At 41.1% G+C, this 22,983-nt stretch overlaps 1 protein-coding gene across 7 annotated transcripts in view; it reads left to right on the top strand.

Annotated features, from left to right (window-relative positions):
• Window positions 1–22,983, top strand: part of LOC133524761 (protein purity of essence) — a 145,994-nt gene that overhangs the window by 20,878 nt on the left and 102,133 nt on the right. For all 7 annotated transcript variants that reach the window (XM_061860908.1, XM_061860916.1, XM_061860920.1 and 4 more), the window contains 22 exons: window positions 939–1,114; window positions 1,862–2,018; window positions 2,934–3,037; window positions 3,766–3,909; window positions 5,307–5,516; window positions 6,127–6,314; window positions 7,494–7,674; window positions 9,238–9,343; window positions 9,713–9,863; window positions 10,611–10,830; window positions 11,669–11,887; window positions 12,292–12,465; window positions 13,190–13,335; window positions 13,579–13,709; window positions 15,071–15,251; window positions 16,213–16,244; window positions 16,633–16,774; window positions 18,665–18,829; window positions 19,239–19,387; window positions 19,993–20,099; window positions 20,870–21,084; window positions 22,410–22,570. In XM_061860908.1, coding sequence (XP_061716892.1) covers window positions 939–1,114; window positions 1,862–2,018; window positions 2,934–3,037; window positions 3,766–3,909; window positions 5,307–5,516; window positions 6,127–6,314; window positions 7,494–7,674; window positions 9,238–9,343; window positions 9,713–9,863; window positions 10,611–10,830; window positions 11,669–11,887; window positions 12,292–12,465; window positions 13,190–13,335; window positions 13,579–13,709; window positions 15,071–15,251; window positions 16,213–16,244; window positions 16,633–16,774; window positions 18,665–18,829; window positions 19,239–19,387; window positions 19,993–20,099; window positions 20,870–21,084; window positions 22,410–22,570 — 3,459 coding nt within the window. The remainder of the gene's footprint in view (window positions 1–938; window positions 1,115–1,861; window positions 2,019–2,933; window positions 3,038–3,765; window positions 3,910–5,306; window positions 5,517–6,126; window positions 6,315–7,493; window positions 7,675–9,237; window positions 9,344–9,712; window positions 9,864–10,610; window positions 10,831–11,668; window positions 11,888–12,291; window positions 12,466–13,189; window positions 13,336–13,578; window positions 13,710–15,070; window positions 15,252–16,212; window positions 16,245–16,632; window positions 16,775–18,664; window positions 18,830–19,238; window positions 19,388–19,992; window positions 20,100–20,869; window positions 21,085–22,409; window positions 22,571–22,983) is intronic.

The raw sequence follows: 22,983 nt of genomic DNA, 5'->3' as shown, positions 1-22,983 counted from the left end.
ACGAAAATCTATCTGAATCTTTTGCCATAACAGCGGTGGTCAGCTGAATGTCAAGATTTGTGCAGCATACGCTGAATTCTACTACATAAATAGGTGTACACGGTTTTTTCTTAGAACTCCGTTAACTTCGGGGTATGGCTAAGTACATTTAAGGAAATTGAATGGCGTTGTCCTCTGGAGTTGCAGGCGTCCATAGGTTGCGGTGACTGCTTACCATCAGGCCAACCGCCACCGTCGTGGTATAAAAAATAAAAAAGATAGTAATTTATTTACTTTTTCGTATAAAATAATTAAAAGCGTTGTTGTAACATGGATATTATTATTTAAATCCACCGAACAATTGAAAAATAAGACGCATCAATGATATTTCGAATGTCGATCGTCCGAAATTGTACTTGCGTTTAATAGCAAATGTATAAACTTATACTGAACACTAATCAATATGTAAACAGGCCCTAAAGCAAGAGTACATGCTCGTAGGGGCCTTATCAGATACAAATAAATCACCAATTATCTCCAAAAGAGTTAATTAGAATACCGGTTTCTTTAAAAAAAATATTTTATTTAAAACACGGGAATGCACCCTTGAAATTAACGGACTTTAAAAAAAACGTGTATTTATGGTTCAAAGGTTGACCTTATTATACTAGACTATTTCTACTTCTACTACTTCACTGGCTCAGCGACCCAAACAGGAGCTTGTCCTCTGACACAAGAGAGCGCCACTCTGCCCTATCCTGCGCCACTTCACGCCAGTTGGGTATTCCGAGGGCGGACAGGTCTTTTAGGGCTTCGTCACTCCAGCGGTATCAGGGGAGACTTTGCGGAAATCCATGCTAATTAAAACAAGTAATATTGCTTTGATAATCCGCGCGTAAACTCGCTTCCTCGCGAGTTAGCAAAGCAATATTTCTTGTTCTACCAACAAATCTTTTCAGGCACAATATCCTCCTGCTTCGGCCCCCGCATCTGCGCACTGTACGCATCCTTCAGCTCCGCGCTAGTCCGGTACTTGCACAACCTGATCAGCGCGCCTGGCTTCGCGTCGCTCCAGCCGGCGCTGCAACAGCAGCTGACGTGCGGCGCCGAGCGCGGCAACAGCACGCCGCTGCAGGTACCCTTGCATACATTGATGTAGTGATGGACGACCCGTCTGGCCTAGTGGGCAGTGACCCTGCCTATGACCCTTGCATATATTGATGTAGTGATGGACGACCTGTACCACCGACGTACGCGGCGCTGACGGGCGAGACCGACGCGCGCCATCAGCGCCGCGTAGCAATAAATCTGCCGCGGACGTCGGCGTTGCAGTGCGGCGGCCCATTGATATTGTGGATATTCGTACGCGCGACCGACGTCAGCGTAGGAGGAAATCAAGCCTAAAGGTTGTTTAAGGTTAAGTGTTCATTATGAAAGTAGTTTCTGTAAAACTTTATTGTAACGTAGTTTTATTTAGTTGACTAAGAAAACAATGCCCCTTTTCATCATAGCAATTTGTCGGAAAGGGACAAACGATGATTAGCGGCATCGTATCTTTAGTACACGTTTATGAATAAGGGGGTGTATGTTTAGGCCACACATATGACATACAATACTTGGTCTCCCGCGGTACAGGCCTACACTAGTGCGGGGACCCCTGGAAACTCCTTTTATGTAATTATGCTGTGCACCCATCCGATGTCACGCCAATTCTGTATACTGTTTAGTGTGCAATAAACTCATTTTTATCTTTATCTTATCTTGCGCGCAGCGTAGGGGCCAAGCGGGGCGACCTTTCACGTCCACAGACCTCGTCTATATTACTTGTCAGTGATGTTTAATAAGGATCTTCAATTATAACTAACTTGTTTTTCCTCGTCAGGTCGGCCCGCGAGTCGTGAAGCTTATCGGCGGCATGGTGCTAGCCAAGCCGGCGGTAGAAAGAGAGAACAGCATCCTCGCGATGTGGCACAGGATCGTAAATACGCTGCAGGAGTTCGCGCTGCACCCGTTGCCATCACAGGACCACGACTATGAAGGTTACAGGAAAAATTATAAATAAATCTCACAGTTGCTTCACTATGCAAAAGATACATTGATTGAGTAAGGTGTGTAAATTCTAAGACAATTTCGTGCTTCGAATTTGACAGGTAAACGAGATGGCGCTGTACAGCTTCATACATTTTGCGGTAACACTGATTGTCAAAAGTTGAAGTTTGACAATTCAGAAAACATGTACAGCGTCATCTGTTTTGGATGTCAAACTAACATTTTTTCTTAGACTTTACCTCTCTATTACAGTCAATTCTCTTTGCTATAAGGCATGTTCACACAGCACACAGGATATTGCTGCGCGAGGCAGCTTGGTATGCCTCGCCCGAGTCAGACACACGAGGCTTGTGTACACATATCTTCAATTCAATTCATTTATTTTACCAGAACATGTATACACAGAGTTGACATGGGTACATGTCATTGGGGTGTTATAGGTACATCTTTTTCTTCCTCGCGTTGTCCCGGCATTTTGTCACGGCTCATGGGAGCCTGGGGTCCGCTTGGCAAATCCCTAGAATTGGCGTAGGCTCTAGTTTCTACAAAAGCGATTGCCCAGAGGGTAAACTAGGCCTTATTGGGATTAGTCCGGTTTCCTCACGATGTCTTCCTTCACCGAAAAGCGACTGGTAAATACAAAATGCAGATCATCCGTTTATGGGTAACCTTTTTGACGCCAATGACGGATATATCCGCACCGTAGATCGAACGCCGAAGACGGATTAATCCGTCACAGACCACAGAGCAACATAGACCTACATGCATATGCATAAATTTCAATTTCAGTTAAGAAACTTCGGTGACGTGGCGTCCGAGTGACATCTTTTGTGTTTGACACGGCATCGAAATTGTTAAGATAGGATAAGGTCAATCGATGTATAACGATTTGTGTTTTGGTCCAGATTTGAACGTGGAACACGCGCAGCTACTGGTCTACCTATTCCATTCGCTAACATTGATGCAGAAAAAGTCTGTGCTCCTTATGACATCAAACGCTATAATCAAAGTAAGTATAATAATTTGCATACACGAACGTTATTTACCAATTTCGTAAATTGTGTAAGGGTCTGCCATCTTGTGGCCTGAATCGGAAACATAAACATGTACTTGTACATTGACACTCCACGCCAAAGCAAGTGCCATCTACTGTTCTCGTGCGTTTTCTTATGCATAGTAGGTACTGCTATCTTGTGGGCTACATTGGAAGCAACAACTTCAAATTTACACCTCGCGCCAAATATCTGACGTCTCCTGTGTCATAGAGTTGGACCATTTTAAGTTGTCATGCCAAGCGTCAATTATGGAGTTTATAGTGTTATGTATGCATTGTTATTGCCAATTTTGTGCAAAGTTTAGCGTAGTCAGAGAGACGACCGGTCTGGCCTAGTGGGTAGTGACCATGTCTATGAAGCCGATGGTCCCGGGTTCGAATCCAGGTATGGGAATATATTCTGTGATGAACACATATTTGTTCCTGAGTCATGGATGTTTCCTATGTATATAAATATGTATTTATCTATATACGTGTGTAAATCGTCGCCTAGTACCCATAGTAGTTTGTTTAGTTTGGGCCTAAGTCGATTTGTGTAAGATTGTCCTTAATAAAACTTAGAACACTTGGCTTCGAGTTAGAAAGCACTATTTATTTAGATTCTAAGCCATGACTGCACACTTTTGAATATATTCTTTACGTATTTCACCGAGCTAAATGTAAATGATGTGGTATTTTCTCAGGTCGTAGAAACGCTGGCCATAAGTGACAGGAAGCGAGCGATGATGCTGGCTCCACACCAGCTCATCTTGACCACGAGATTGATGCTGCTGCTGGAGTACCTTATGAGGCATCTATATGATGCCCCGCAGACGTTATTGCAACAGGTAACTCTTTGAACTCTTCAGATATCAGAAACTATAGTCTATCAAACAATTTTGTCAGTAGTGAAAGGCGCGAACGTAAATTTTTCTATGGGACGATACACTTTCGCGCTTACTTTTTTTTTTAAATTGCCGCTTTTTTACTGATGGATATGGCTTGAATAGACTATAGAAAAGCATAGACCATATTTCCGAACAGCCATTGTTATTATAACGCCTTTTGATTAGGTGTACATTTTATTGAGTATAGGGACCGTGCGCGTTGGAGGGTCTGTCATCCTGTGGTCTGAATCGAAACCATAAACAGGCACATTTACACGTCAAGTGTTTTATTGTGTATAGTAGGGTCTGCCATCTTGTGGGCTACATCGGAACAATAAACATCACATTTACGCCTCGCGCCAAAAATCTGACAGCTCCTGTGCTGCCTCCTACAGTTCATGCACGCTCCCTATAAGAGCCACGTGCAGGCTGTTGTGCAGGCGTGTGGCACGTGTTGAGCGTGGGGGCTGTAGCGTTAATTTATAAAATTGCATGTCCATTTTATAAATTAACCTTTTAACCGCTTAGAATTTTCCATCGAGCGTGCTCGTGTGGCCGCTGGTTACGAAGTTACACGAAGTTGTGTCTTATTTATCAGACTGGGGCTAAAAACTCTGGATATTGTCTATCTTATAATATATCAGACTACGGCGGTTAAAAGGTTAATTCATGCATGCAAGCTCGCCGCACATTGAGAGGAGGTTGATAATGATAATCAGAATTTGATACGTACGCTAATTTTGGGTCAGTTGTATATCACTTCCATGTTTTTGCGGTATAACTTTTTTATATATTTGTAAGTGATTTCCACCTCACTACTTTAGGCAGTCTAGTTTGTGCGAGCATAACATCCAGTATTACAGAGCATTACATTACATACAGTCCGTTCGTCCGTCCGTCTGTCATCAGGCTGTATCTCATGAACCGTGATAGCTAGACAGTTGAAATTTTCACAGATTATGTATTTCTGTTGCCGCTATAACAACGAATACTAAAAAGTGCGGAACCCTCGGCGGGCGACTCCGACTCGCACTTGTCCGGTTTTTTATTTGAGGCATTAGACCTTTTTTAGTAATATGCTGAGTTTTCTATTGTAATTCACAGTATTTCATTGCAGTATTCATCATATGTTTGTATAAAATGACTAGTAAAATGTGTAATCTACAAACTAACTATTATTCATAAATGCTTCACAAAAAAAAACACAAAGGATATATATTATTGGCCGGTACTGTATTTATATGGTACTATAGCTTTTTACACATTTTTTTCACAAATAAACATGGCCTGTACTAAAAAGGCCAAACACATTTCTTCACTCGCAACTCAGTGAATTTAACACAAACCCTTCATTCTAGATCGAATGGAACCTCGTAATAGCAACAGGGCTCGTCCAGCCGCCCACCGACTCCGCCAACGCCGCCAAAACCACAGAGAGTGGTCAGATGAAGACACGCATCTACTGCGAGGTGCCTAACATTGAGACCGCGTACCGACGGATCTCGCAGAGCGAGTCCTCTATGAGACCCAAGTTTTATGCGCTGACCAACTCGGAGATTAATAATCAGGTAAGACAAAACCTCACAAGTATGGGAATTCTGTATCTTTAAGTATTTAAAATAATGTAAACAAACCCGGGACCCGGGTATGCCCTTAAACTACGTCCAAATGGACCCGGGTATATCCTTAAACTACGTCCAAAAGAGAGTTATGGGCATTGTGAATGTCATCTCGCTTTGTGTGGTAGGGCACAGCACAGCGGATGTCATTCCAGATCTAGAGCAGAGCCCTACTGGGGAAGTAGTACCTTACAGAAAACCGCAGTCAAATAACACTAGACCCTACTCAGTGTTGTGTGTCTGCCGGTGAGTAAGGCTGACGAGGGTGCGGAGTGTTAGGGTCGGCAACGCGTATGTAATTCCTTTGAAGTTGCAGGCGTCCATATGCTACGGAGACTGCTTACCATCAGGCGGTCCGTATGCTTGTTTGCCACCGACGTATTAAAAAAAAAAGTTGAGTTAGGAGCCCATATATATAGAAAGTAACCAAATTATAGTTTGGTATACGAAATCTTAATTCAACCAAGTCGACGAGTAGAAAAATGTATTCTTTATGATGTGTTGTGAACTTGTGACACCCAGTTTGTAGACCTTTAATAAAAAATATTTATTTATTCAGGAGAATCCGAAATTCGACGGTCTAGCATGCAACTTCGTGCTCGGCACGCCGCACAAGCTGAAATACCCGCTGCTACTGGACGCTCTGCTCGCGCTGCTCAACTCCGCTTGCGTGTGCGACAACCCCGCGTCGTTGTCGTGCCCGGTCGCGCTCGCGGCTGCGCACTACTGCTTCCAGACTGCGTGGAGGTAACATAATGCAACAGCCCTTAACCCTTGGGACGCCTAGTGCCTAATTCGTACCAGTCCTGTCAATTGCCAGAGGGTCTTCAATTTTTGTACCCGTCAACTGTCTAGTTCCGGATCTGTACAGTCACCTAATTTTTCTAGCATATTCTTACTTAATTTTGAGATCTAAACACTTACAAATAGACAAATAGATTACTTGCATTTCAATGCAGTATAAGTCGTGGCAGTCAACGGGTGCACGTACGCGAGCCTATCCGGCGTTTGAGGGGGATGGGACGAATCCGGCACTAGGCGTTTGACGGGTACAAGTACGTTTGTCGGTTCGGCGTTCCAGGGGTTAAGGGGCCCACTGATTAACAGTCCGCCGGACGGTATCGGCCTGTCAGTTGGAACAAAAAGTTGACGGTTCCAAACAACTGATGGGTATTGCGCTCTACTGTAATTACGACTGCCATATCTTCTTCATCTCAAAATCAGAAAAAAACGTGCCCGTTCGATATGTGTACTGCGCTGTACTGCGCCATATGTTTTGCGGTCACTGTATTGTCAAACGTCAACTTTTGACAGTCAAGAGTTCCCGCAAAATGTATGGAGCTGTACAGCGCCATCTCGTTTACCTGTCAAATTCGAAGCACGAAATTGTCTTAAATTTTACGTATCTTATTCAATCAATGTGTCTTTGCTGGAACTAGTTTGCGAACATCATTAGGCGGGTCCACAAAGCGAGCATACGCGCGAGGGAATTGTCTCGCGCATGAACCGGCCAGTGTACACGTGCCTCGCACGAAAACGCGCGCGCAATTTTTTATTGTTGAAAATGATGGGCACAAGTCACCGTAAACAGCATTCATTCTTTCTTTGATCTGAGTTGGCGTTAATCCTTCTTTAGTCAAAAACTTTATAACAGCGCGATACTCAATTTGAGACATTTTTTAAACGACTTGCCTTAGTGATCGTTTGAGCTCTATTACAATTAAACGGATTGGCGCAGCAAGTTGAAACTTTGTGTAAAGCTTGATGAGACTCGTCACTGACGGTTGCATAAAGAATTTTGCGAACGCACACTTACTATATGAGGCCAAGAACTCATGGACTGTACTACGTACCTGTTTAAGTTTAAAAAAACACTTAGTTTTTTTCGTCTTTATGCCAATGGCTCCTAATAACTAAAATCCCCAGGCTCGTCGTGAGCATGCCACCAGCGACACCCCACATGGACAAGCTCCAAGCGGGCACTCAGGCCGACCTGCCCTCGCCGTTGCCGCTCCACGCCATCATCTGGGCCCCAAGAGCGGATAACAAGAAGGTGTTCAATCCCTGGCTGAAGGACGCGCTGGTCAAACAGGGCATGTATACTCAGGTATGTATTATAATCTATCTACTAAAATCTAGACTGTAAAGCGCAAATTATACACGGTGCCAGCGAGGAAACGGTAATATTTGAACAACAGTATATTCTGGATCGTATTTAGAGACAAAAATGTCATAAACTTTTTTTACAGTACACATGGTGCTACTTTCCCGCACGCGTGCGGGATTGAGCACACATTAAGTGTACTGTAAAACGTCGTACGATACACGTGCGGATAGGTAATTTATCACCACTCGTTGCGAATTTCCTATTTTATGCACTTTTATCGTAAATAACTATTGAATTCGGCTAGTTTCAGAGTTAATACCAATTTTAAAATAATCGTTTTTTTTATTGTGTTTCAGCGCATAACGCCTTTTTGATGACGATGTCCCACTATGGGACCTAGTCTAGACGTCCTTATTGACAGATATCAAAGTGACAAGGAACACTTTGAATAGACTAGTTTTTATAAAAATAAAACTACTTATTTATATTGATTGTCCACGAAAGGACAAACAATAAGAAGTCGTAGATATTTAATTAAAATTATAATAATACAAAATATGCATGACACGGAAAGTTCGTTATAGAGATATAGTCGTTCGATTTGTAGCTGGCCCCCAACGGCTTATCCTTTTTCTATTGTTAAATAAAACCGCGCGCGCCACTACCTGCAAAAAAGGGGCCGGGTAACTTTAACCGGTTATTTAATTACAACTCCGATGGTAATTGAAATAAGATTCAAAATGAACAAATGGAAAAATAATTTGTGACGTCTTGTGTTGTCCCTATACGGTTACTGAGTGCCGGCGAGTCGAACGCTTCCGAATCAGTTTAAAATATATCCTCGATATGCGCAACAAAGGCCCGTTATCGGAGAGCATACCTACACTGGTTTTTTGAGCGTTGGACTAGCCCGCGCTCAGGTGCCAATTACAATTATACGACCTTTTTTTGCAGGTAGTGGCACGCGCTGTTTTAGTTGACAATAGACAAAAGATAAGCCGCTGCGGGCCAGCTTCAAATCGAACGACTATACTATGACTATACGGTATAGAATAGAATAGAATAATTTTTATTCGTAGACACAAACAAGACACATTAAATTACATGATATAACAAAAACAAAGGAAGTATAAAGTGCCACGAAATGGCCTCATCTCAGCATGTTGCTGGTGGCTTCCAGCGCTGATCTTCCGATGAGACCATTAAGTGAGAAAAATCACGAAATTGACAGATATACGATGAGGTGGAGGTATTTTGACACTTGGTCCTTGACGAAGCTCTACTCGTCCGGTAATCATGTTAACCGTTCCGTTTCGCGTGAACATTAATCCATAAATTTTTCAAAAACATACTTATTATGCTTAAAAATATACAAAAAGTACAAAAAAATAAACACATAACATTTTTTTTCTGGTTGGGTTGACTTAAATTTGTATATATTTTTTTCCTTTTTACCTCAAGAATACGTGGTTAATTTTTTTTCCGATTCCTCGTGGGCACCTTGTATACTATGAAGCCTTAGTAAGTAGTCTTGATAATATTAAACATCCGTTTTCTTAACAGTATGCGGAAAATTTGCTCGCTGGAGTGAGTACGTCGTGCGACAACATGAAATACCACCTCTGGCTCGCCGGTGAAACTATCAAGCATCTCAAAGATAATATTACGCGTGAGTCTTGTTTTATTTATATTTATTTTTTACAAGCTTTTATTTGACTTGCTCTGTTAGTATGTATGGGACAAATCTTGTAAGTTAAATTTGACCCACTTCCCGGTTTCCGATGAAGCTGAAAATTTGCATACATATTTAAGTTGGGTGACAATGCAATAGTATGGTACCATCAAGCTGATCTGATGATGGAGACAGGAGGTAGCTATAGGAACTCTATGGTAAAACAACGCAACCTAATTGTGTTTGGGGTTAGAATTGTCTCGATGAGTATTAGTTGCCTGTGAAAAGAAAAGTACAGTCAGCTATAAAAGCTTGTACCAAAAGTGAAATTTTTGTCTAAAACTTTTTTTTAATGTTTCGTAACAGCGAGTGGTCTCCCAGCGCTGCTGGACGTAATATCATGCGATGCGGCGTTAGTGCGCCTCAAGCATAGCCTCGGAGACGGCGCGTGCGCCGAGGTGCAGGAGTTCATTCCTGACTTGCTGAGCCTGCTGGAGACCGTGTTTGAGTGCTGTCGGTGAGTTCTTCGTCAATTTCTTCGTTTTACGACATGAATTGTAAACATATGAGAGCGTTTTCACATTATCCGATCCGATATCGGATGTAGGATCCTATGTTATGCCTACTCATGCGCGCACAAACATGCAGCTGCCGGGAGTTCCGACATAGTTGAAATTAAGGGAAGCGCCGCACCGTTATCGGATGTGGGAAGGGCCTATGAGAAAAACAGTAGGCAGGAGTGCCTAGTGCATATGTCATCATAGTCATCAAGTCCGCCTTTTTTGCGTTATCTATCGTTTTTTAGTAATGATGATCTCATCACCCGAAACATCTGCTGTACTTTATTTGGTCGATAAAGTAACTTTCAGCGATGACTTTAAGAGATTAGGTATAAATAAAACCGGCCAAGTGCGGACCGCGCACGAAGGGTTCCGTACCATTATTTATAAACGTAAAAAAAAATGTTTCTTGTATGGGAGGAAAGTGCGACTTTCGTCACTCCAGGGAGTGAGACAAAGTAGCTTTTTAATTGAATACAGGAATATTTCTAGAAGCTTTCATCGTAATGATGATGCCTTTCATTCATGAATGTAAATAAATGTGGTTAACTTTACTTGATGTTGAATTTTTTTTACTACTGAGGTGAAAAGTTGTATGTTTCACACGAGAGCACAGTTATTTTACATCTCGAGTGCCTCGCAGGAAAAACCAACTTTATTCTCTTGGTGCACAAATAACTATTGAACTACGTTTTATTTGACAGACTAAGCGCCGACCTCGAAATAGAAGGACTGATGGAAAACACCAACAGCCCAGCGAAGGCGGCCGTCCGCCGCGCCCGCATGATGGTCAGCGGGACCAACATGCCGGTCATCCTGGCGTCCAACACGCTGGGCTGCTGGCTCAGCATGCAGCTGCCCACCGCCGCGGCTGCCGCGCTCGAGCGGCTCTGCGTGCCTCCGCCGATGGCCGCACTCAACATGGTAAAACTAACCCCCTTATTCATAAACGTCTACTAAAGTTGACAAGCCGCTAATAATCGTTTGTCCCTTTCCATCATACCAATACGTCGGAAAGAGACAAACGATTATTAGCGGCTAGTCAACTTTAGTAGACTGAATAAGGGGGTAACTAATTAACCATTGTGGCGCAGTGATCCAAAGAGGGTCTTGGCCTCCAACAACTAAAAGTTAAAAAAAGTTTTCTAAATCATTGCCGAAAATTATTTTGCCGAAAACTCAGGGTCAAGACTGTGCCGACTGATTAAGTGGCAACTCAACTCGATAACTTGTATGATTTCTGAACCTGACAGCTAGCAACTCTTTAAACATAGACATCAACATTAAAATACAATTATTAAAACAATAAGTTTTTTTTTTATGGAGGATAGGCAGGCGTTTGACCACGATCACACCTGACGGTAAGTGATGATGCGGTCTACGGTGGAACACGCTTACCTATGAGATACCTATTTACTCTAGGTAGCTGAATGTTTTATTTTTGTAAGTTAACATTACCTACGATGAAATAAGTTTACAAAAATATTTTTGGTAAGTACAAGTTTTTATCGCTGACTGTACTTTTTTACCACAGGCAACTAATACTCATCGAGAGTTCTAGAATACTAAAATCCCCAAACACGAGGAGGTTGCATTGTTTTATCACAGAGTTCCTATGGCCACCTCCTATCTCCATCATCAGATCAGCTCGATGGTACCATAATGTTGCAAATTTACAGCTCAATCAGAAATCGGGAAGTGGGTCAAATTTTGCTTACAGGCAACGCTCCTATTATGACTGTAATTATACGTTTTTTTTAAGGACCAATACCAATCCCACATCATACCGCTAGAGAGCGCGGTTCTAGCCTTGGTCGCCTATCACATCGAGCTCATCAGCGCCAACAAGAAGTACTCCATAGGGATGTCTCTGATGACGCTCGCGTTCTCCGCCGCTAAACTTCTAGAGATCGTTGCTCCGAAGATAGTCGAGAACCCTACATCGATGAAGAGGACGCTGGATCTCGTGGTACCCGCTTTGGTAAGCATTAAACAAAAATATTAAATGTGAAATTATCTATGAAAAGGGACCTTATTGTCGATGGTGCTTACGCCGCACTGCGTAGCGCGGCGTTGTTTATAATATGGGAGCATCGTTGATAATGGCGGAAGCGCCACCGACAATAAGGTCCCTCTTCATAGATAATGTCACAAATTATAAACGTCAGTATTTTAAAAGTAAAACTATTATTTTTTTTATGAATAAGTGACATAATAAAACTTGAAGCAACCCTATTATTCCCTAGGGTGGTAAAGCATTTGCACTATACTATAGTTTAATAACCTATAAGTTATTAACGTGCGGTGAATATTTTTTCATTAATGTTATAAGGTATCTGGTTAACATTAAGTTCTGCTTAGTTATTAAAATATTTCTATGTACAGACGGACGGCCGCCTCCAATTCATGTCTCCCGAGCCACTCGGAGCCACTCTGAACATTCTAATACCCTTGGAAACAAAAGCCGTGCAGCTCATACACGAGCATATACTGAAGACGACGTATCCCGTGCTCGTCGATCACTTGCAGTGGTCTACTGAGAAAACGCTGCGGCACATGGTAAGCAAGATGGATTAAAATGTAGTTGTTTTCTACAAACATAGATATAAAGAGCTTAAACTTTTTAATGTCATAAACACAAACATCACTCAGACGCCAAGCTCCCGGGCGCGAGGGAGCTAATGTAAACCTTATTTGAAAGTGGGAAAGTTACTTTGACAGCGTCCGCCATAACAACTATAGTTGTCCTTGGCGCTGTGGGCACGACTAGTAGCGACGCCTTTAGGTGTTCTTGGCGTTCAAACGGTTAAGAGGAAAGAGGGTGATCGATTCTCCATACAAACGTAGTCCTCATTTTCCTCCCTGTATTTTATGTATTTTAGTTATAGCTATGAATGAATGAATGAAAATCATTTATTTCGAGCTATAAACTCATATAGTGTTAGTACATACAACAAATTATTATTTACCTACCTATATATCTAAGTTAGTACAATATAAACAAAACAATAAATACCTAAAACTACTTAACATAATCTATTTCGATGATGCGTTGGTCCGTTGGGTTCATGCAGTTGGTTCCAACGCCTCATCAGTGGGCAGTCTACTCCCGCCGTTAGTCTATGTCCGGCCGTTTGTTTTTTTTTTTCGTTTTTTTAATTATTATAAAAGTTAGGAGCGAAAAACAGGTTTCATACAAATTGTTGCTCCTAACTCTTATAATATTGAAAAAGTCAGATGAACTGTAAAATAAATAATAATCATTTTTGGTATGATATCGCAGGTTAACTACTGGGAGAAAGCCCTGACCAAGCCCGAAGGCCGGCATGCGTACGAAACTGTGTTCGCTGACGAGTCCGAATACGTCCTCGCGAAGGTTCTTCTGTCCGTGCCCAACGCGAGGGTCGCGTACGCAGAAAAAGTTATTGAGTGAGTATAGAATAAAATGTGTAGATAGACTGAGCGATTTCACTATAGTATTTTATGAAACCGTTGTATATGAAGAGTTAAAAAAGGCGAGTGGCGTGAGTTACACTTTGAGCCGCAGGTGTAGGGGGTGGTGCACAATTTAGTTTTATATTATAGTTTGATATATCGTCATTTTGAATAACGTAATAAAAGGCATACCTACTAATATACTACCTAATCAACGACATACTCTTTCTCTCCCAGTTTATTCATAAAGATCTTCGCTGGCTGCGAGAACAACGAAATCAGCAGCTCCCTCTGCATATCAATATGCAAATACATCGGCGTTGCGGATCAACAGAAGTTGGCCAGTCTGTTGTCTTACATTTGTACGAGTAAGTGTCATTTCTATTATATTATTGTGGTCAAATGCTTAACTTTTCTTAATAAAAACAAATTTATATATTTTGATAACTGTACAGATCCCTGAGCATTCCCGAGAGAGGTGACGAAGTGGTGCAAGCGTTCTTATTGGTTCAGGCATTACTATCCCTTTCAAACACAAAAATAGAGATGTGCTTACATGAAATGAAGTCTATATTTGAGATGTGTCAACAGTTACACGTAATTAACCCACCAAATTGTATGACTGGTCTAAAACAGTTACAAGGAGAGTGTGCAAGGATCTGTCATGGTGTTAATTAAATCAGACTTAAACTTGAAAAAACCAGAAACGGGTCCGGTATCCCTTTCGAAGGTTTTGGAACGGGTATTTTGTGAGGACTTGCTTAACAAAGTTCGGCTTTAAAAAAAAATCAGTAACAACCAACAGTTATAATATGCAGGTTGGTGTCTCTTTTTAAGCACTTCATAATATGGGTAAGCTGATATCCGACTTTCTTGAAGGGGTATCGATTACGTTAATGCCATTTTCAACTTTCTATTCGTAATAATATAATCAAATATTGCTTATTTCTTTATGTTTAAAGTGAAGGGCTGGTTGTCTAGTACGTTGACAGCAGTAGTATGGTGTCATATCTTTTTGAATTAGGAAGGGCTTTCATTTTGGCGTTATCTCTGAAAGGGAAACCCCTTCCTAGAGCTAAAACAAATGAACGGGTAAGCAATTCATAGGGAAAGCCAATCGTTGGGGCTATCCGTTAAATGACTAAGCCACTGAAATAATTTTTTGTGGGAAGGGGTGGACCGGTCCCTGGAAAAAATATAATAAGGAGGTACTTTCCTCACAGCTAATGCATGATCTCGCATGGAGGGCAGCGTAAAATGCAAATTTAAGCTTGACCGTACCGCTCTGCTATCTCGATCAGCTCTGCTTACGGCGTCAATCGGTCTAAAACATTAACCCCCTTATTCATAAACGTATACTAAAATGAAAATGAAATGAAATCGTTTATTTCGGACATAATTATCCATAGTTTTGCTTAAATATAATGAATAATTTATAATCTAATAATTTACTTAATATAAATAAAATCTACATTAAAATAATTAATTAAATAACTTAAATTAAATTAAATCAAATTAAATTAAATTAAAATTATTATTTGGTCTCACATGCATAAACTAACTAAAGCTACGATGCCGCTAATAATCGTTTGTCCCTTTCCATCATACCAATACGTCGGACAGGGACAAACGATTATTAGCGGCATCGTAACTTTAGTATACGTTTATGAATAAGGGGGTAAGTATCGAAGCGAAATAATTAAGAGTACATTTATCAATCAATCAATAGTTACAAGCGCCAAGCGTTCACCAAACGCATCCCCCACCGAAACCGAGCTGCCCACGCCAACGTCCACGGCGCCCGAAGGGGGCGCCCACGCGTCGCTGGCGCTCCGCAACGCGCTGCGCAACGTGTTCAGAACGGAGGGCGAGGCTCCTGCGCGGTCTGGAACCCTGGAGACGCCGGGGTCGTAAGTATTCTTCTAATACGGTGGCCTAGGGCTGAAGAACTTATAAATGTAGCTTTAAGCTCATGAATTTTTCTTGGACTTTTAATAATGATTATATTGAAACACGTACGATGTTGGGTGTCCATCACGAACAAAGATATATAAGTCCGTTTAAGATAAATAAAGTCTAAGAAAAATCGTGCCTCGAAAAATAAGAATTAATTTATGCGCGAATACATAGCGATCTTTTGCCTATACTCGAGTAGATGGCGACACCGTTTGATATTTAACCACATATCAGAAAAAGAACATGGGTCAAATAGCCATATGTCAATCTAAGAGTTTTAGTCCTGTGTCGAAAGATGGCAGTAAATTTTGTGGACTGAAAATTTTACTTTGAAAATACGTTTCTATACTAAATTCCCTTTAATCACGAATTAAAAAGAACTTGTGGTTATGAAATGACAGCTTTTTAGTATAAAAACCCGTGTTGCCAAACTCACACGTTCATAGTTAAATTACAACAACGCATACTTATACTCTATATCTTTAGGTATTTAAATAAAAGTAAACAAACAATTTGTTAATTTTCGGGCAGTTATAAGATTTATTGGTTAACCAACCAAGTACAAAAGCGCCTGGATCTGTCACTGAACGACCTGACTTTAACCCACATTATTTGATCATGTAACGTTTTAATCCACCCTCAACTGGCTTATAAAGCCATTTGAGGGTGGATTTTGTTTACTTTTATTAGTAAGTACTTTACAAAACGACTGATCATAGTCTGTGCATAAAGTGAGTCGGCCGCCACTGACTGTCGGATTTAAGGGAACGCATACATGCCATCTCCATCCTCCTCGCGGTGTCCATAGGCGACGATATATGCTTACCAGCAGGCGACTAGTCTGCTCGTTTGACTCCTGTATCATAAAATAAAACATCAATTTTGGGGATTTTTAATGATTTTTTTTCTTTACAGATCCCAAGCGAATAGAACTACGGAAGCAGAGGGTACGTACATCTTATTTTATTGTATGTAAGGTGATAATAAATTAGCTACCAATATCTTTACAGCTGATAGTACTCGGCTCCTTTTTTTTATACCACGACGGTGGCCAACAAGCATACGGCCCGCCTGATGAATGCCGCCGTATTCGAAAAATATATTATATTCGAAAAAGGAGTGTACAGGTTTTTAAAGGGTCGGCAACGCGCATGTAATGCCCCTGGTGTTGCAGGCGCCATAAGCTACGATGACTGCTTACCATCAGGCGGGCCGTATGCTTGTTTGCCACCGTCGTGGTATTTTTTTTTGTCATATTTGTCTACTGAAGTTTTATCATATAGTAAATAGTTTTTATTATATTATATTACCGACCTCTCTTAATCCTTGCAACAGAAAGCTGGGTGGACAACCAAACGGACAAGACAGTAACCGTCGAAGAACCCGTTGTTCTGGACAAGATGATACTGCTCACAGATGTCGCCAGCGACAACGCGGCCCTGCTCACGGCCATATGCAAGCACATCGTGCAACACTGGTATGTCTCTTAACCTTTCATCGCCAAATATGTCACCTGACGCCACAGATACACCTTCCTACATGCCAAGCTTCGCGATGACGCGACGCACGCGATTGGCGTTCAAAGAGAAGCTAGGTTTAGAACTTGAAGTACACAAATATCTCTAGCCAGCTGTTGTGGGTAGTCTATTTCAAATTCTCTTTGATTAACACTAACATTGACAATTAGGACATTAAGTAACGCGATTCTTTCAATCATATGATATTGTGGTACCTTAGAAGCAATAAACATCGACTCCAATCGAAGAAACCAATTCAGAACCCATTTTACTCTTTAAATGTTCACGTTAATGCTATAACTTTAGGGCAAATTACTTTTTATTGAGAAGAATGGAAATTAATGAATTGATATTTGCATAAAATGATGAAAAAGAATACTATACGTAAATTTGCTGTAAATGATTGAATGTCTTTTGCTGACTAGACGCACGCGCCGCATGAGGCACAAAACGTCCATTGCACCGAACAAATAGTTTTAATTGTATACTTAGTACGCCATCCTGAAGATTCTCTGTTCGATTTAACGCTAACGCAAAAAGGAAAATGGATTTAAACCCAGCCGATGCCGCCCAAGAGGCCGCCTTGTTGCAATCCGGACTTGATCCGTGCGATGTGCATCGCCAACTGAATAGGAGACGATCTTCCATGAAGTGAGTATTCTAGGCATTTCAGGACCCCTAGTGCGGTCAGCATCGAATAGATGACGCCAAATGTCGAGTAGCAGTACTGAGAGTTCCGCTACTCGATGCTAGATGTCGACTACGAAAACAAAAAGCGTTTTGGTACCAAAACTGATGTATGGAGTGAGCATTATATGTAATTCTTATGTCTCTATGGTCAGTAATATCAAATAATTTTTAAAAAGCATTTTTCAATGGACACGTCAAGATTGTTTCCCTTTTTTCTAACGCAAAAAAAAAAACAAAGTAGTTAGAAAAAAAAAAAAAAAAACAATCTTGATGTGTAATTTTGTTAAAAATTATTAAAAACGCTTTTTAAAGGTTATTTTATATTACTTATGAAAGCAAAAGTATGTAAATAATCGTATACAGGATGATTATTTAGTCACCTGCAATAATTTACGGGGCGAATATACGAGTATAGGTCACAATGAGCAACTTTTACTATGGGACCAACCTGACCTTGACATTTTATATTTAAGAAAAAAAAACGTGATTTCTGGGTTGGTCACATAGTAAAAGTTGCTCAGTATGACCTATATATTCAGCCCGTAAATTATTACAGGTGACTAAATAAACGTCCTGTATGATTTATAATTGATGCAATGACTGCAATGCCATGAATAAAAAGACACGTCAAGATCGCTTACCTTCTTTCTAATACTAAAAATAAACAACTTTAAAGAAGTTGAACTTGTAGATTAGAATATCCACGTAAAGTATCTATTCGTCTCCAGCAAGCAAAAACTCTGTGAGCGATAAAAGTGTTATATCAGACATAAAAGCAAACATGCTACCGGTGGACGAGACTACTCTACTCTATGAGATTTATATTTTATTGCAGTTACTTTGCTACTAAATCCTTTGCTCGTTACAATCTATTTCACTCTGTATGTAATCTAAGCATTTCTTGGGCAAGGAAAGAATACCGTTATCCGATCCTACACTACTTCAAACAAGCATTATATGTTAAGCCTGTATGTGTATCGTATAATTTTATATTTTGTAAGCTAAATCAATGTTCAATGTCTGTGTTGTTCAATTACTGACCAGTGGAGAATTTGTCAATGGCTTCCAAGTATTAACAATTTTTTTCATTACCAAGAAATAGATATCACATTTATCTGAGTCGTGCTTAGATAAACATTTTAACCGTATTTTTTCAATAGCGACGACCAAGTGAGCGAGCGCACGCTGGCTGCTTTAATCACCGTGTGCGGCGAGAACGCATGTGCGCCCCTCCTCATGAAGGAGATGTGCCGATTGGCGGATGCTCACTCCGGCGGCGACCACAAGCAGCTGTTCCCGGCGGCGCAGGGCTGGCTGACGACATGGTGAGTGAGACCGCGCTATTTACTCTACTCGCGAGTGAGCGGGCACGCTAGCCGCCCTGATCACCGTGTGCGGCGAGACCGTATATTCTGTGGGATTTTATAGGGATTAGACGAACGTGGCACTTGTTACCTTGTCATAGTGACAATAATATGAGATCCCTAGTGACATTCATAACGATTGTTACTGCGACAGAGTCCAAACTGGCACAGAAAACTAATTCCTTGACTACCCACCTAAGTTCTTGGGGTCAGCGTAGCATGACATTGTGTCCCCTCGTCCCTTTGTTTCTTCATAACGTCTATCACATAGTGTATCTGTTCTATCACACAATGGAAACGTTCAGAAAATTGCTTAAATGTTCTACAATTCATATCCGTCTACAGAAATTAATATACCGCTCTATTTCAGTGTCAATAACCTCAGCGCTCCAGAGGTCTTGGAGAAACTAGAAGAAGGACAAGTCGATGACACTCTGGCGCCGCAGATCGAGTCGGCCTGCGTGCTGCTCTCATACATTGCTGACGCGTTGCACGCCATCAACAACTCACAACCGCCAAGTAAGATTTTTCACAATCCTACATGGAAATACTGATGATATTTCCTTTAAACATTTTTAGACTGTGAAGCATCACATTTTGTTCGCGGTGGGTCAATAGATTTTCTTCAATACCTATTACTTATTTATTTATTATTCATATTTTTACCTTAGTCCTCATTATGTTACTAAGTTAATTAGTATTTTAGTTACTTTCACATTATCAATATTAGGCATCATTTGTAATCGCTTTGTTCACATATGTGGTTGCGATAGTGTACCTTAGTATAGTACCTATTAGTTTAGTAGGATGTCACTACCTGTGAGTTTCTATATTTGGCTCTATGTGTCTACTATATTTTTATGTTAATGTCACAGCTGTTGGATCTCCAAATAAATACTAAATAATTGATTTTTGTACATTATTCCATGCCTTATTTCGGGCTTAAACCTTTTAATTTTTAGGTGGTTTACTATAATTAGCCATCTGCCTAATTTTATAGTTAAAGCTTGCCTTCACTACCCATTCCTCCAGTTTTCTACAATAAACTAATAAGTAATAACCAATTCCAACAGTACAAAAAATATGAATATTTTCACATAGGCACATTTTATACCTGTGTGCAGATTGGCGGTCGGTCAGCCCGACATGGGAGGCGCCGTACGACCTCGGCTTCGACCTGGACTACGCTGACGAACAGCAGGATGATGACGACACGAGCGCCGATGATTCCGTAAGTCTTATACTAATTTCACTTGCGTATACTAATTTGGGGAACTTGCATACGTAACCTTTCTTATCTGTTCCGATCTAGGCTCGGAAAAATGCCCATTATTATGAAAACATTAACCCTGTTTCGCACAGCAGAGACCTAATACCAATGATTAAATATGCCCTATTGACGTCCGGAGACTGTGGACTAACATTTTTGACTCATAAATGGGTCCTAAATTATGGTTATGGGTGTTATTCCAAGCCTTGGTCCCGACAGTTTGGACAAGTAACTGTTTGAACAGCTAATTGCGACAAGCTGAATTATGAATGGTTAAGCTACATTTTGGTTTCGTGGTTAACATTTCTTGTGCCTTGTCCCGTATTCGTCCTAATCCTCTAGACTTCAAGGTCAATGTTTCAATAGCCGGTTCTGACAGCTGAATGCGAAAGGTTAAGCCGCATGAACCGGTTGAGATGTGTACATTTTGCGTAACTTATAAGCGTAAAACCCAGGGCCGGATTTCCGCCTAGGCCCACAAGACCTAGGCATAGGGGCCCAGGCAACATAGCAATGGTTTTGAGATAGAGAAGGGGCAACCCCTAAATTCTACGTGCCATACCAAGTGCCTAGGGGCCCTAGTTCTCTAAATCAGGGCCTGTTATAACCGGTACATCTTTATTATCTATCATCGTCATAATTATAATAGGTGGTTTGCCTAAGGAGCACGGATTGTCGAATCAAACTAATAGGGTTTTTATTAGACTATATCAATTTTATTATTCTTCTAGGACGAAGACGCCATGCTTCAATACAAACTCTGCACCTTCACGGTCACCCAACGCGAGTTCATGAACCAGCATTGGTACCACTGCCACACGTGCAAGATGGTGGACGGCGTCGGTGTGTGTACCGTGTGTGCACGAGTATGTCACCGCACACACGACGTGTCCTACGCCAAGTTCGGCAACTTCTTCTGCGACTGTGGCGCCAAGCCCGACTCCAGGTAAACACAAGCTACATGAACCACATTAGTACCACTGCCACACATGCAAGATGGTGGACGGTGTCGGCGTGTGCACCGTGTGCGCCCGTGGGTGTCACCGCACGCCGTGTCTAACACCAAGTTCGGCAATTTCTTCTGCGACGGTGGCGCAAAGACTAATCAAGTAATCAAACTTCGCGCCGCAGAAGCTACTTCCTGTTTCGCTGTCTCATAGGATCCTAGATAACTAAATTATATCAGCGATATAATCTTTAAAAATATATATCTCGTAATTTATAGTTCTATTGGGGTAGATGTAGGGCATTATATATTATATATTTCTTGCTGAAATTCAGGGAAACCTTTTTCGGAAAGTAAAAAATATATTAGGACATTTATGCCCATTGAGGCATGACATCGTTTTTAGGGTTCCGTAGCCAAATGGCAAAAAACGGAACCCTTATAGATTCGTCATGTCCGTCTGTCTGTCCGATTATGTCACCGCCACTTTTTTCCGAAACTATAAGAGCTATACTGTTCAAACTTGGTAAGTAGATGTATTCTATGAACCGCATTAGGATTTTTACACAAAAATAGAAAAAAAAAACAATAAGTTTTGGGGGTTCCCCATACTTAGAACTGAAACTCGAAAAATCTTTTTTCATCAAACCCATACGTGTGGGGTATCTATGGATAGGTCTTTAAAAATGATATTGAGGTTTCTAATATCATTTTTTTCTAAACTGAATAGTTTGCGCGAGAGACACTTCCAAAGTGGTAAAATGTGTCCCCCCCCCCCGTTACTTCTAAAATAACAGAATGAAAAATCTAAAAAAAATTTATGATGTACATTGCCATGGAAACTTCCACCGAAAATTGGTTTGAACGAGATCTAGTAAGTAGTTTTTTTTAATACGTCATAAATGGTACGGAACCCTTCATGGGCGAGTCCGACTCGCACTTGGCCGCTTTTTTTTTTTTCAGTATTGTACCGTACCTGGATACACCAACATTTTCGTATTGTCATTCTACCCTATCGGCCAAGATATCAGGCTTATAAATACCCACCCCTGTTTGCTGGTTTTTTTTTAAGATTGTCCCCAAATATTTAAAAGCTAAGCTGGTTTCACCCCTCGAGTCCCTAGAACGCAATGTCGCGTCAACAGAAAATTTACCTCGCACAAAAACAAATGTATAAAACTCTTGAGACTTAGAGGTTTTTGATGCTATCTATGATCGGGATATAAAAATTGTTTTTTAGAAGCTGTAACAACGACAATTTTATCCGTCCAATTATTCACCGCCGATTTTTAACCAAATAATTCTAATGTTGACATCTGTTTCAGCTGCCAAGCCCTAGTCAAGCGTTCCGTGACGCTGGGAGGCGCTCGTTCGGGCGGCGAAGAAGCCCCACCTGCGCCGTCCTACCGCCGCCGCCCCTCCAGCCCCGTACCGCCCGCGTTACTCGCGCCGCCGCGCCGGCCCGTCCTCGCGGCCAACATACAAGGTACAGCTGAGATTATATTTTATTTACATTTTATTTTATTGGGAAACAAACAGCTTACAATACAGGATATAAATTATATGACTAATACATGAGCCAATACAGTTTCCACTAATGGAATAAAACAGAATATAGATATGTCATCGAAACAATTTTATCTGAATGAATTCACAATATCCACTAACCTCTTGCTGTTTGGGGCGCATATTGAAACTCGTAAATCACCCTTATCCCTTATGCAATACGGTCTTACAACCCTAAGAAAAATGCCTCTTTTCCATAATGCATGTCTGTAAATTTCACCATAATTTGCCAAATCGCTTTAAAATATTCTTCTGGTTTTTAGGGTTCCGTACCCAAAGGGTAAAACCGGACCCTATTACTAAGACTCCGCTGTCCGACTATGTCTGTTCGTC

Source organism: Cydia pomonella, chromosome 1 (genome assembly GCF_033807575.1).
Source record: "Cydia pomonella isolate Wapato2018A chromosome 1, ilCydPomo1, whole genome shotgun sequence".
Lineage (NCBI taxonomy): Eukaryota > Metazoa > Arthropoda > Insecta > Lepidoptera > Tortricidae > Cydia > Cydia pomonella.
This window is presented reverse-complemented; position numbering and strand designations above follow the sequence as displayed.